This window comes from Rhododendron vialii, chromosome 9a, assembly GCF_030253575.1.
Source record: "Rhododendron vialii isolate Sample 1 chromosome 9a, ASM3025357v1".
Classification (NCBI taxonomy): domain Eukaryota; kingdom Viridiplantae; phylum Streptophyta; class Magnoliopsida; order Ericales; family Ericaceae; genus Rhododendron; species Rhododendron vialii.
In genome coordinates this window covers 14,700,077-14,715,324 of record NC_080565.1, presented here as the reverse complement: position 1 = coordinate 14,715,324, position 15,248 = coordinate 14,700,077, and the positions used below count along the sequence as shown (strand labels likewise).

Here is a 15,248-nt window from a genome sequence, read left to right as displayed (position 1 = left end):
AAATATGAAATAAGTACTTATTTTTTAAGAAGGTGTTCTGGAACGGGGAAGTAACCTTTGTAGCACTTGAATATGTTGATTAACAAGAAGTTTGGAAGTTTGACGCAGTTAGCCATCAAATCTGACCCACGGTGAAACTTCCGTGGTACACTGAGAATTTCAATTCTACCAAAACAAACAGTGGAAATGTAATCCAGCAAATTGGTATACTACGATCGGTAACCAGCAGAAAATTGGTAAACTTATATTTCCAAGGGCAGAGATGATTGGGAAACTTCGACCTATAATACTTCCATTCATTGCTAGGACTCGAAGATCTGAATTGACACAGTTGGAGTGGATGAAAATGGGGGAACCAGCAGAAAATTTAAACAATGTTCATACCATTTCAAAGCGGTAAAAAAATTTCTTTTTTCTTGCTCTCTCAAAACCTCTGCTTAAGTGCAGGGTGCACAATGAAAGATAAAATCCAGCTTTGGTAGTTTTATCTACAAAATATCAATCAGCAATGAAGATATAGCCTATGTATTACTTTGAGCTTCTATATCGGAAATGTGGCTTCATGTTGGACGACGGTTAAGAGTTCACGGACCAATCATAGTTCTGGTAAGCAATATTAATGGGGCCCCCATCTCCCAAAAGATGTGTCAAAAGACCTGCTTTTGTTGCATCCAAGTAGTTTAAGATCCACTTCAGCATTTCCTTCTCCTGCCCAAAATCCATGTTAAACCTGCAGAAACAAAAAGGTACACAAATCACTTTGTATATATCATTCTACGCATAGTTGTGTATGCACATGGGATCTAATTCAGAAAAAGAGAGAGAGGAAGAAAATGAGGATATAGGTCAATTTGCAACCGTTGGAATCTAGCCACGTGTTTCAGTCCACAAACAACGAGATGGTATATGTTTACATCAATGACAGAAAAGTACTACGCACATCGACCAAAACGCAGAGAAAACACAGAAAAGTGAAGTTGGCCAAGTTGTTTTAACTTATTTGTAATGCAATGGCCATTTCTCATATGCGAATGCATTCTTTTTGGAAAAACTTCAAAGATTTGATTGATGACTCACCATTTCATGATCCGGGTGAGGTAGACGGTCCTCTTGGCCAAATCCACTTCCATTCCATCTCTTTGGAAAAATTCCCGTGTCGCATATCTTAATTCAGATTCAACTCCTTTGGGAGTAAAAAACCTCACGATAGGGCTAGATTTTGCACCATTGCAGAGTCCAAAATGAATAAGTGGATTAACTTTTGAGAAAGCCAGCTGCATTAGAGAGAAAGACGGATCTGATTACTTTAACGTCGACTGAGTAACATTAAGAATAAGAGAGATCAATTTTTAGGAAAGTAAAAGAAAGGCAAGGCAGAAACATCATGTGCTTGGGGAGGGATTCAGCAAGGACCCCTACGTGTATATTAACTAACAGTAACTAATTTTGCTTCTGGATTTTTTTGGTCTTCTTGTAAGAAGATAGCAAAAACTGGTAGCCTTATCCGATCACTTCTGACATATAGTTTCTCATACAAGAAAGGAGAAACGTGGTATGTCGGGAGAGGTACATGGAGAGTGAATTGGACAGCAAATCCCTGGAGAATTTCGGGTGGATATGCTCCAGAGGATAAATTTTACATTTTTAAGACATCGTGCATGGTAATGTGCACATAAATTGAATTGGGTCTCTAGGGCTGCCCTCTTTGATGTCATTTGGCTTTGATTTGGGGGCATGGTTCCGCAGCAAAAGAGGTATAGGGGGGCCACTGTTTCAATAGTATTCTGAGAGCAGACACTTTGTGCATATTGCCAAAGGTTAGGTCTGTCTCCAATCCTCCCTCGCCCATATCCCCAATGATTGGGGACTACATAGGTTCTGTTGTTGTTGTTATTGTTGTTAAGATATCGTGCATGAGATTAAGACAATTAGATGGACTCATCCTACTACCCAGAACAGCCATCGCCATGTAACCGATGTAAGGAAAGCACTGGGCCAAGGGACGAGTTGATTATGAAGAGAGCAGGTATATAATTAGATTCCCAAACTTTTTGATTTTGAAATGAAAAGGTTTTACTCCTTCTGTCCCACAATGGTACTGCCATTTGATATTTCTAACCTTCGAGGGGAAGTGCACGTAATGCACTCAATTCAAATAAAAAAGCATGTTCTGAGAAATAGAAGCTACAAGTTATACCCTCGAACATTCCAAGTGGACTTGCATTTTGGGACATCTCAAATTCAAAAGATGTGCCAACAAATAGGAACGCAAGGAGTGATTTGTATATAAATTAATGAATTCAAGTTCCGTTCCAATGCTATTAGAAGGAAGCTGGACTTGCACAATTTTGCTCAGTTCTGATTTTCATAATGAGTGGACAACAGAGAAAGCAATGGATTGACCAATTTTCATTTATCTGACCTGGGGAGGAATTCTAGAAATTATCGTACTGGATAAGACGTAAGAAGGGCGTATTTCGAAGTAAACTGATTATCAATGCAGCAGGGAAGTGCTGAGCAAAGAGGTACAGGTCAAAATCATAGGTAGCTACTAGAGCTAGACTCGCATGAAATCTGAAGGAACAAATCTAAGATGACATATCAAACATTAGCAACAGGTCTGTCATAGTATTATCTCAAACATTAAAAAGTTATTTTACCTCTAAACGCTTGTCTCCAGCACCAAATGATTTGGACAAGGAGTACGGTGGTCTCCGGTTGCTTCTGAGGATGCCATTTTGAATTGTTGTTAGGGAATAAGGATGGCCTCCAACTAAATACTGAAAATCGGAGAAGAAATATCTCCTATCGATAACACCCCCAGGATGTCCTACCCTAATCACAGCATGGATGACCATGGCATTGTAGAGATTCAAAAAAAAGACAAGCTTCTCATCTGCTGAGAGTGCTGTGATGTCTACCCTGTGAAGATCTTGTAACAAATTTATGTATCTGCAATTTTTAACAGAAGGAAAAAAACTTTAAAGATGAAGTTATTGACCAGATTCACGAAACCAATCATCATAGGCCATAAACCTTGAAAACTAGCTTATTTCCAATAAGTCATCACAAAGACGAAGATATTTCCCGTATATTTCTTTATCTTAGTGACCTCTTTCTAGCACCAGCCCATAAACAAGGAGGATCCCACATGAATTATATTTGCTTGCTCTGCCTTTGACACAAGAGCTAGGACTTGTTAGTAAACAAGAAGGAAGAGTGTCGACCGTGGATTTTATGCTCTCAAATGATACGTGGAGTGTGACCGAATGTTAATTTTTCTCTACTATGTAGTGAATTTTATACCTGTTCCGCAGCAAACAGATATAGGGGACCACTATTTCAGTGGTATTCTGAGAGCAACCACTTTGTGCATATTGCCAAAGGTTAGGTCTGTCTCCAATCCTTCCCCGCCCACCCCCCCAATGATTGGGGACTGCATGGGTTCTGTTGTTGTTGTTGTTGTATATAGTGAAAGCTCTTTTGGCCCACAAATAAACAGGTTGAAACAGGAAAACTGCATGTAATTTTGGTAGAATTGCTGAGAGTACGTGTTTGAAAAGTATTGAACAAGGGTCTGAGTCTCCTCATAGTGTAGATTGTAGAGTATTCGGTTTTCCAGTGCTAATTATTGGAGTTGCTAAGGAATCAGCACTGTACCTTTTAACACAAATTATGGCAGGAACAAAAAGAAAAAAGAAGAGAAATTGAAAGGACCATACAAATTATGTGACACAGACTTGGGTACGTGTGTCAGGTGCGGATGAATGGTCAAGTGTCCGGCCTTTCTAAACTCAAATGTTACATTGTGAGATATATGTTCAGTAGTTAGGTATGGGTACGCGAATAGATCCTGAATGCATTTTTCTGTTGCATATCAAATGATATACACAGAGGATAGTTTAAGAAGAATATAATAGTATACCATTCAAATGTTAGAAATCAGTTTTGATTAAGAAAAATATGGAATTTCTATTTCCAACCTTTTATTGGAGATGTTTTTTGTTTGTAGCTAATGTGAGGATTTCCCCCCTTCAACAATCGTCACAGTTAGAGCATCTAAATTGCATGTCGAACACATATCTCTCACAACACACTCACCCATGCATTGAGTGTCCAACGGGGGTAATTACACATGTCTAAAAACTCCATGCAACATAGAATAGAACTCGTCCATAGAAAATGTATCTTGTAATGAAGATGCAGCATTTAAATGAAACAGTGGAAGGACTAGTAGGTGACTCGTAACAAGAGTTAAGGGTGACCTGTAACCAAGGTTAAGCGATGAACAAGGAAATCTACAATGTCCATAGCTAGAAGATGGTAAAAAATATCATTGTAGAACTAAGAAACATAATGCATTTAATCAAGATAGTGAAACTTGATGGAACTATCTTTCAAATGATATCTTTAAGTGATGTAAAAACTAAGAGCATGAGAGAAGCACCTCCGAAATTCTTCACTGTTGCTGATGCCTACATAATCAAGATGTCGCCTATCTTCAGAGGCATATGACTCAAGTACTGCAGACATTATCTTAGCGAGCCTGTGGCTGACTATAGAAGCAGGCTTGGGCTCGCCGTCATTTGGAGACCCGCGAAAATTGAAGCATCTAGGAATGAAGGGCTCGTGCTCAAGGAATCGATAGAAGTGGTTTCCATCCTCAAATTCATTGTTCCTGTACATATATCGTCAAGAAAAGCTGAAAAAGGATGTCTTGGACTAAAACTGACTTCAAGATATAAAACCTGTGACCAACTAGAAAGAAACTTTTATGCGAACGAGAAATATCCTTACCCTGTGTAGACATGATGGATGAAGTGCTTTTCAGCAAGCTGCTTCCCAATCTCAACCGCCTGGATTTCGGAAATCACAACGTGAGGGATATAAGGGCACAGGCAGTGGAGTAGAACAGGCTGATGCGAAAAACAGGTATGTAATTCACAAGCCAGAAGAGAATTTCTAAGAAGTACACTCATAGATATACAGAGTACTAGGCCTTAGTATGTAGTATGTACAGTACAAAAAACAACTGGTTGTGAGGTTAGACTCCAGTTTAGTGAGAATAGACAACTGATGCTTGATTAAGCCCAAACTGAACTACTAGTTATTGTTTCCCCAAAATAAACATGGATTGACCGTCTTCCAAAACTCTTACTTAATAGTTCATGAACAATTATATCCAGACGACATCATTTGGAAATATCAACCGAAAGAAAGGAAAAAAAAGACTCAGAAAAGCAACCTGAATTCTCAAAACTTTTACGTAGTTCCATTTTCTTTCTCTCCTCCTTTCCAACAAAATAGGCTAATTCCGCAAAAAATAAAAGCAGAAAGTTTGGTCTACGGTTTCCTAGATTTTCATCCTTCCAACCAAACATTAAAATCCACCAAGATATTTTACTGTTTTCAGTGGTGAAAACTCAAGCAAGGAAAAACTTTATGGAGCCAAAAACAGACGGCTGAAAAACTTTAGGGAGCTGCCTAGAGCCAAGGGTCCTTACTTAAGCCTAGAGTTCTCAAGACGGCTTGAGGATGAGAACCAAGTATAAGCTGGAAAGTACGGGGGAAAAGGGGAGCTCAGAGAAGGGTCTATCAGGACCATCGTGAATTGCACTAAAATGTTCAACCTCCTCAATTCCTTCATAACAACTATGCTAGTACAATCTTACACTAAAAGCGTAGCATCGTTTTTTCGTTTTATTGGGCTATAAGCTAACAATTCAAAACAAAAAAAAAAAGAAAAAAAAAGAAAGGGCAAAGTCCACTTTGACCCCTATGGTTTGGGCCATGTACACCTCTTATGTTTTAAAAGTGAGCACATAACCACCCTGTAGTATGTTAAAACATACGGATGCACCCCATTCTGTCCATGCTAATGGAAAAAACACAAAATCCACCAACGGAAACAATGAACAGTCCAATATACCCCTCATCTTCTTCCTTCATTTTTCTACTTTCTTAAATCTAACTAATCCATTCCATGAACCAAGAATTAGATTCGAACAATTGATATTGCAAAGTTCAACGAGTACTACATCCATACCAAAATTCAAGTCGATCGGAAAATGGAAACCTTATTATGAAGTATTTTTGCGAATTTAAATTTACCTTTGGTTTTAACAAGAACAAGATGACACAGTTATTCATTTCTGATTGACATGATGTTTTATATTTTATAGAGATGCTCTATTATATTGTATTAATACATTTATGATTGGCTCAGATTAAATTTTGGTTAACTTTAAGAGGTATGTGAGATGCACCTCAGTTAACATGGACGGAATTTGGTGCATATGCATGTTTTAACAAACCACAAGGTAGTCATGTACCCATTTTTGAACCATATAGAGGGTATCCGCCTATGGCTCAAACCAAGGGAGTCAACATGGACTTAAAAACTGGACCGAATTAATGAAATTGAAGAAGAAAATTAGTAAAAACTCCCTATGTAACCCGAAAAAAGTTGGGTGTTTTAATTTTGTCCCATTCAAATATTAGGCAGCCTAAAAATTCAAAATAGAACCCAAATACTAATTACCACTACATTTTTTTTTGGAAAGGGAATCCAAATAATTAATTTGAAATCCCAAAAAAGTAATCTTCCATTTCAGCCGGAGGGAGCCAAAAGTGTGAAGCTCAAAACGTGTGGGAATCATTATTGTCTGAGGGAGCCAAACATATGTTATGTTAAAAGGACAATGGGCCCATGCAACTTTACATGACAGTGTAGGAGGGACCACCAGTTCAACCATCAGCCTTAGCTCAACTCTCAACCTTTTTCAAAAAGGAGGTCTTTTTCCCCTCACAGCAAACGTAGAGGGACCACCAGTTCAACCATCAGTCTTAGCTCAACTCTCAGGTTGCCTTGTTCGGTTGTGAGTTTGAAAAATTTTTGAGTTTAATTTTTGGGTAATGAGTGAGGAGAAAAAATAGGGTAATAATTGAAAATAGAGGTAATGAGTGCAGAGAGATAGAGAGAGAAATGGGACTAATGATTGGATATAGAAGTAATGAATTGAGAAATAAATGAAAGTAATGATTGAAAATATAAGTGATGAGTGAATTTGAGTTTGAAATTTTTTTTCTAAACCCACAACTGAACAAAGACGATCTTGAAAAAGTTAAGGGGGTCCAGTTTGTCTAGTGTCTACCAACTTTTTCCAAAAAACTGTTGAAAATTTAGAGAACGAAGGAATGGAGGATAGATTCTGGAATTATGGAATCCATATCCCATGGAAAATTATATTTCTTTTTGCCATATGGGCACATTTGGAATAATAGGAACCAACACCTATTTGATGAGTGATATTAATGTGGGTTGGATTCCTCCTAAGGCAAACTTTGTCAAACTCAAAACGGATGGCTCCCTTGATACAACTACGGGGATGGCGTCCACAGGACGACTTCTCCGGGATTCTAATGCCAGATGGCTTAGGGGTTTTCACAGAAATCTTCTTGCAAGTTCTAGCCTCATGGCGGAACTTTGGGCCTTGCGAGATGGGCTTAATTTTGCAAAGGAGGAACATGTGACAAAATTGGAAGTAGAAACAGATGCTTTGGGTGTTATCCAACTCCTTAACGATCATGAAATGGCTAATCATTCACTTGGCAATATCTTACTTGATTGTTGGTCCCTTATGGGAGAGTTTGAAGCGGTAGCTATCAAACATGTCTATTGAGAAGCTAACTGGTGTGTAAATGCATTGGCAAAGGATGCTTCGGTTTCGGTTGGAGATTACTATGTTTATCTTTATTTTTCAAGTTTTACCGCGGATGTATTTTGTGCGGATTTATCAGGGGTTGTATACCTTAAACACTTAATTTATTTTAATGCATTTCCATTTTTTACCAAAAAAGAAGGATAGATTCTACGAATAAGTCTACAATAACGACGTAGCCCAAGTGTCCTTCTCACAGAGTTACACAGAGAATAGAAACCAAAGGCTATATTAGTATAACAGTAGAACTAGAAGAACAATTGTCGAATCTATAACCAAGAATTCATGAATTCCAATCTAATGATTTCTTTTAATAACACCTCACTAAATTCTTAGAGAACCAATCGCACCGCCCACCAGTGGGGGACTTAGGAATTTGACATAGTGGAGGCACCAATTTTCTTTGTAACACCATAATATATGAGTTCCAATTTTGCACATTCACACCAAAATAATTTTGGCATTCATGATAAAATAACAATTTTAAAGTATATATGTATTTTAATAACAAGCTACTTGGGTAAACTTGGGCACCTCAACTATATGCGTTAAAACTAAATTATCAAATGTTCATAATCTATTTTCTTATTATTAACTCTACAACTACAAGTTTCAGGGACCAAAAGTTTACAAATACAATGTGTTGGTTCATATTGAGTACTACATAAATGATTAGAGACGTTGGGGAGTAGGGGAAACCTTAGTTTTGCCTGTGGGAGGATAGGTTGGAACAGTGGTGTGGTTTATAAACGACGCTCGCACTGAAAGATTTTTGTTTTTTCGTTTTTCCCCCAAGATATGCACTATTTTCCAGTGGATTTTGAAAAAAAACAAAATCAAAGAAAAAACTTAGGAGAGTGGGGGGTGACTCAAACACATGCCCTCTCATTCCTAAAGCCAACAACTTACCACTACACCAAACATTACGTTCTTGCACATATTCGACATATAATATATATATATATATACAAAATCGAAATTTTTTTAAAAAAAAAGGGCGTGAGGGCACGTGACCCCTCGTGCCCTAAGGTGTCTGCCGCCCACTAGCAAAGATCCAATTAAAGTTGTGGTTTTGGACGGCCGCCCACATGAGTTTATAGCACCTACAAGCATTCGTACTTAAGACTTAGAAATAAGCAAATTCTATAATCCAATGGGTTTGCATTGAAATACGTGAAAACTAGGTCAAACGACTTTTTCAAAAGGAAATACACCAGAAAATTACTTACCGATTACCACCTAAACAGACTTCATTGACAGGATTATTAAATAGATTTCATTGGACATAGTATAATTAAAGGAATTGAAACTGAAGTAGAAGCTCCCAACAGTATAAGAAATTAAGATTTGCAACGTAACAGCTCTGCAAATCCATACTTGCATCAAACCCATTTCAATATAGATAATGAAAAAGAATATACTACAGAATTAGTCCAGATAAAGAACCCATTTTCAGAGGATCCCATCATCCTCCCCCATTAATTAGTTAGTTGTTGAAGTTGACCAACCATTAAAGTACTGTCGGAATTGTTCTTTAATCAACATTGCTATTTTAATTGACCCAGTAATTAAAGATTCAGTTTCACTCTGTAAGATTCATCTTCCCATTGCTATTACTAAAGTTTTGTAGGCAATAAATAAAGCAAGTACTTGACCCTCCCTAGTTATCATTCATCACGCATGGCTGTCATTATTAATGTTGGCTCTAGGAAAGGGTGACCCTAACATTAAACTGGACCGGGGGCGTGCTGCGCACTAGGTGCGCAGCACGGTGCTGTGCACTAGGTGCGCAGCACGGTGCTGTGCGATCTCAACCGTCCAAAAGTGTTATGAATGGTCTACATTTAAAAATAAAAATCCGGAAACGAGTTTAACTCCACCGGAAAGGTTTCATTTAATCCAGACCATTGATTACTGTGACGGACGGTCCAGATGGTGCGCAGCACACTGCACAACACAGTCCTTCCATTCCATTAAACTACGAGGTGTAGACCAACGTACAGCCGAGTTTTAAAAAATTGTCATTTTAATGGAGTACTTTTTCATACCCCTCAGTCCCAAATTGTTGTTCTTTTTTCGGCAGTATAAAATAAGTTGGCAAAGAATAGAGTTGTTTAAAGGTAAGGTATAAAAAATAATTGTCTATATTTCACAATCTATATTGTTTTCTATGATTTTGAAAACTTTGTTTTAGGAGCAATAGACCTAATTGAGATCTATCATACAATATTAATTTTGAAATAAAAAAATATTATAAATTAAAAGATATACTCCCTCCGTCCCCTTATTATAGTCCAGTATTTCATTTTGGGCTGTCCTTTAATAACTGTCCATTTGGTAAAGTTAGTGGGTAAAAGTTGGTATATTGTCTATTTTGTCCCTAAAAGTAGATTCCATTTTGAAAAGTTAGTGAGTAAAAAATGTAATGATGATAGGTAAGTAAGGAAAGTGGAGGAAAAAGTTAATGTGAGAGGTATAATGATGATGTTTTTTTAATAAGTTGGAGTTACGAAATAGAACATTTAAAAAGGGACGGAGGGAGTAGAATTTTTTTAAAAGATCCCAAATAGTGAAGCAGGAGCACCAATTTGGGACGGAGGGAACCCTCCCTCCAGTTTATTAAATGCAATGGAAAGTCTGGTCCTTGGTGAGACCGTTTGTGGATCATTTCAGGCTCATTTAGATCATTTAAAACTGTTTATCTTTTAGAGTTTATCAAAACAATCAATCTCGTTAAAAGATATGTTGATCGGGGATATGATTTCGAGAATACAGGCCACTGTTGTAACCTCTTTCGATTTTAATGTGTTCCAAAATCATCGTCCAATATTTTATTAATGTGATTTCTGGCGAGTTTCATATTCTTGAAGTGTTTTAAAATATTACGAACAATCCCTATACACAAGAGCCTAATTCGACTATCTAGTCCATTTCAATAGATTGGGTAGGGTCCACTTCCACTTTAAAAATTACTTTTCTAGTTTGGTCAGCAGCGCCTCTTAACAGAACACAATATTCACACGCAAATAAAATATTCAAGAAAAAAACCAGTCACTTCCCAGACCTACTGGAACCAAACAATCTTCGGTACACCAACGGTAATAACAAACTGGAGTACTACTATTTCTTTACACCGCGATGTACCGAATGAAAACAATAATGATTTCTTAATCGAAAATTACCCAAACGCAAAATTAATAATTTAGATTTACTTTAATGTTTGAAATCCGAACATCAAATTCAAATGCATCTGAACCACTGATTTCCTTTTTATAAAAATATTTTCAGGTTAATTTTTCGGGTAGCTAGGGAATGGTGGAATCATAATTCACAGATGGCGTACCTTCTTTCTTCCGCAGTCCAAGTGCTGAACAACGACCTCCACCAGCTCAGCGCCGGCGAAGCAGTTCTTAACGATCTTCATCTTCATCAGCCGGTCCTGAATGGGCAACCTCTGTCTCAGAACCCTAACGATCCGGACCATCTCGTCCGTCCGTTCCTCCTCCACCTCAGGATCGTCAAACCCGTACACCGGCGGCACGGGCGCGTCGTCGGGGCACTTCCTCCCCAGCATCTCCTTCAGCTTCTGCTCCAACAGCCCGCTGTTCCTCATCGAATTCAGGACCACCAGCCCGCCGAATAACTTCTCGTTGAAGAATATCTGAGGCACGGACGAGCTTCCGGTCCTCTCCACCAACTCCTTCTCTCTCGTCGGGTACACGTCGATGTTGATTTCCACGAACTTCAGCCCTCTCTCTCTTAGAAACGATCGCACGGCGCTGCAATCCCTGTAGTTGAACGACCAAATCGTATTGTATTATAATCGATAATATACGATCAACTAAATTACTGACGAAATTTAAACAAACTTTAAAAAGTAAACGAATTGAATTACCCTAGTAACTCCGGAAAAGAACAAAACTGAACCGTCCAGTCCATTGATATTTTATTTGGCAAGAGACAAGAGGAAAGTGAAAATGCAGGAGTCTTGCACTAGTTGTCGTAAACAATACTCGGATTTTAACAAGGTTAATGTTTTCGACGAGTTTTAAAATACGAACAATTTTGATAATCATATAAGGTCCAAAAAAGACAAAAACAGAAGCAACTGGACCGTCATGGACACGAGAGTATTTTATTTGGGCAAGAGACACATGAAAGTTGATAATCAACCCTACTAGGTTTATAAGCTGATTCACTAAATTCGCAGAAATGAACAATTATGGAATCAAATAGTGAACAGAATTACGAGATGAAAATTTTCAAGTTTTATTACCCCATATCAATTAACTTTCAAATTCCTGTGATAAACTTCTTCTTCTTTTTTGGGTTACATGTGATAAACTTCCAATTTTGCTGTTTTCATGGGTTTTTTATGTGTTTGGGCTGCCGAGCTTTGTTATGATCGAGCTTCACCCTTAACGAGCCGAGCTCAATTCATTTAGTAAACAAATCTCTTTAAAAGAGCTGAGCCGAACTTTGAAGTATTAAGCTTGACTCGTTTATTAAACGAGCCCAAAACTTGAACTCGAACTCAATTCGATTACCAAACGCGTCAAGCCAAGCTGAGGCCTAACAAAATCGAGCCTCGAGCTCCTCGAGAAGCTTGGTTCGTTTGCAGCCCTCAACATTAACTACTTCATATTCTACTATATTTTGGATTGAAACAAATGGAATTTGTTTTTGCTTACCTGCAGTTGGATCTCGAAAAGAAGCTGATACGCCCTTTGAGTTCCACCTCTCCGTTTTCGCTTCCGTTTTTCAGCTTAACGATCACCTTGAGTCCCGACAAGTTGAACTCCGTCACGTTCGGCTTCAAATCCGGCTCCGCAAACGGTTTCAAATCGTCGTCGTTTTCCTTCAGCGACGAGAGACGTCTCGCGATCGCCGCGGAGAAGCTGTTGCTCTTCTCCCGTATGAACTTCCCGATCGATGGCATGTCCACGGCAGCGGCGGTCGTTTTCTCCGGCGACGACAGCGACCGGTGTATCGGAGGACACTCCTCCGGCGGAGAGCACGTCACCCCCGGTGGCGCCTCGGGCTTCGGCAGCATCGAATGGGGACGAATCATCCGTTCAACGTCGCCGTTGATATTCAAATCACGAGCCGTGTTTTCCCCGGCGACATCCATCCCCGACGGCTCGTCGTCGACGCGATCTTCTCTCTCCTCGATCGCGATTTTCCCGAATTCTAAATCAGCACTCGTGTCGCTTCCGTTATAACTGACGTTCGAATTTCCATCGACATCAACGGAATTGGAGAAATTAACGGGAGCGTATCTCTCGTCGTCGTCAGAGGATTCCGAGTTTCCGTTGGAAAATTCCTCGTCTATCCCGCCGTTAACGGGAGATTGATTTTTAGCATCCAAAACGACTTCGTCTAGGTGTTCGCCGTTGACTTTGGTTGATCCTCCGTTAACGGCGGCGGTTGAGCCGAGATTTGCGTGCTCCTCTTCTTTCGATAAATCCATTTCGCGTTTTGGGAAATGAAAGTATCTAAAGAGAGGAGCCTTTTTATTTATAGAGATAGAGAAGCAAGTAACTGCAATTTATAAGGGAACAAGAAGCATGAGGAGAGGAAGACGACAAACCCAGACGACGAAAACTATGGAATCTAGAGAGAGAGAGAGAGAGAGAGAGAGAGAGCGCGTGCGTAGAAACCGGGGACGGTTGCTAACTTGGTTTTATACGGAGGGGGATATGCGAGTGCTGTTTTGAAGTAGTAGGAGTAGTATTTTTTAGGTGATTGCCCAATACAGTTAAGGGGTACGTTTCGTTGTTTGAGAATTAGGCTCACCAAAAATCAGAATTCGTAGGTGTTCGTTATGTGTGTGAATCCTCGTGTGAGACAAGATGAGATCCATCATAATTTTGTTATGTATGTAAATACTTCATGCAAAAAATTAAGTTGATGCGACATCAACGACAGTCTCGTCGAATGCGGTTGACTCAAATTGATATTTATGTTCGATCAATTTAATTTTCACATAAACAACTGACATATCAAGAGATACAGAGTGAATAGTTTGAATCGTTAAAAAAATCGTATGTCATCCTATTTTATTTGACACAAGGCATCACATGAAGAACTTTATTACCTTAGAGAAACTTGATTGAAATATTTCACATGCTATCTCATTGTTAAAAAATCATCTTACGAATTTTATCTACTTTTAGAGCCCTTATTGTGGTTGCTCAATCGAATAGTAACATTACGTAATCTGCATTAGAATGAATCGGGTCTTATTTTCTGTGGAGGCATCGGTCATCATCTCGGTAATATGACCGGACCATCATTAACCGAGGCCTCGTATTATCACGGGCCTGTGTATATCTTCCTGTTTACTCGGTTGACATCGAGTCTCCTGTTTAGTTTTCGGTCGGATACCGAAGTGTGCATCCCGTTAAAGCCTCTTGGAAGAATGTTGCATATATAGCAGGAGGGGACCAAGAGCGACGCGTGGCGGGAAGAATCAGAGGGGCCAAGTCTGGCCATGTGCTTCGTAACCGTCTTATCCGGTGGTCATCTATGACGTCAGCCGAGGCAGTTACCTAAGCGTGACCTCCACGCACTAGCTTGGAGCCCAAGTTAACCTAGGTCTATAAATACAAAGGGATACTCATCTTTGAGAGGTATGCCATCTTACCCTAACCCTAGACCTAAAAGCATCTCTCCTTACATCTAACTTGATCGTCGGAGGCTCACAAGGCAATTCCAGCCTTAGTGACTTGTTGCAGGGTCAGCGGTGGAGGAACGGAGTAGCGGAAGTGAAGTACTAGCTCAGGCGAAGGTCCCTCCTCCTAAATCGAACCCCTACATTTTCATTTATCATATTTGAGTTTAGAAACTGTTTTGCCGATCAACACCGATACAATAAACTTGATGCAGTTTTTTTTTTGACAAAAGTGAGAAGTTTTATTAATGTAAGCCTAACGACACTTACAATATGGAATTGATCTTTACAAATACCTTGAATGAAACCAGACTAATCTTCTAATTGATGCAAAATGAGAAAAGTAAAAGACGATTGATGTCTTTCATTCCAATTCAGGCATCACCTGGCGTACATTCTGCTGAAATTTCATATTTCTTGTAGTATCAGAAAGAGATGAAGTGTTGGCCAAGAAAAAAGACAACAAATACCGAGACAATCAAACAAACTCCAACCAACTATGAACACGCCAATGAACTCCCAAAGCTACAGATTTAACACGCCGCCATAAGTTGCTCTAGCAAAGACATCATACGGCAGTAATAGGGCACTGTTAACACGGATGTCGTTGTGAAGCAACATCATCTTAAAGAACCTGGTCTGTAGATGTAAAATTCGCCCAAAGTCGAACTAAAAACTCTCACAAAAAGGAGAGACAAAACTCTAACAGATCAAATGACAATTCGTTGATCTGAAGAGATACGAGAAAAAAAAACTAACAACTAGAAACCAGAAAAAGAGATTGAGAACTAGTATCATGGGCTTCCCCTCCTGTCGCCGTATTAGGGTTATGAAACCCTATGGGGGGGAGGAAA

The 15,248-nt window shown here is 39.1% G+C and overlaps 1 protein-coding gene and 1 non-coding gene across 2 annotated transcripts; one reads left to right on the top strand and one right to left on the bottom strand.

Moving 5' to 3' along the window:
* Positions 1-219: 219 nt before the first annotated feature.
* LOC131300766 (uncharacterized) lies at positions 220-13,387 on the bottom strand. Its single transcript, XM_058326745.1, has 7 exons — positions 12,413-13,387; positions 11,065-11,509; positions 4,798-4,856; positions 4,448-4,678; positions 2,661-2,952; positions 1,078-1,274; positions 220-730 (listed from the first exon to the last, which is right to left on the bottom strand). The coding sequence occupies exons 1-7, from the start codon at positions 13,189-13,191 to the stop codon at positions 577-579; spliced, it is 2,157 nt and encodes a 718-aa protein (XP_058182728.1). The 5' UTR covers positions 13,192-13,387; the 3' UTR covers positions 220-576.
* LOC131302163 (small nucleolar RNA snoR100) lies at positions 1,646-1,753 on the top strand. Its single transcript, XR_009191636.1, has one exon. It is a non-coding gene; the product is annotated as a small nucleolar RNA snoR100 (small nucleolar RNA).
* Positions 13,388-15,248: the final 1,861 nt, after the last annotated feature.

What these genes read in the sequence shown, in the direction of transcription:
- LOC131300766 (XM_058326745.1), bottom strand. Translation starts at nt 13,191, where the DNA reads ATGGATTTATCGAAAGAAGAGGAGCACGCAAATCTCGGCTCAACCGCC. An exon ending in ATCCATCATGTCTACACAGG is followed by an intron (nt 4,679 to 4,797) that starts GTAAGGATATTT and finishes ATATATGTACAG; the next exon opens with GAACAATGAATTTGAGGATG. An exon ending in CTGGAGACAAGCGTTTAGAG is followed by an intron (nt 1,275 to 2,660) that starts GTAAAATAACTT and finishes TCTCTAATGCAG; the next exon opens with CTGGCTTTCTCAAAAGTTAA.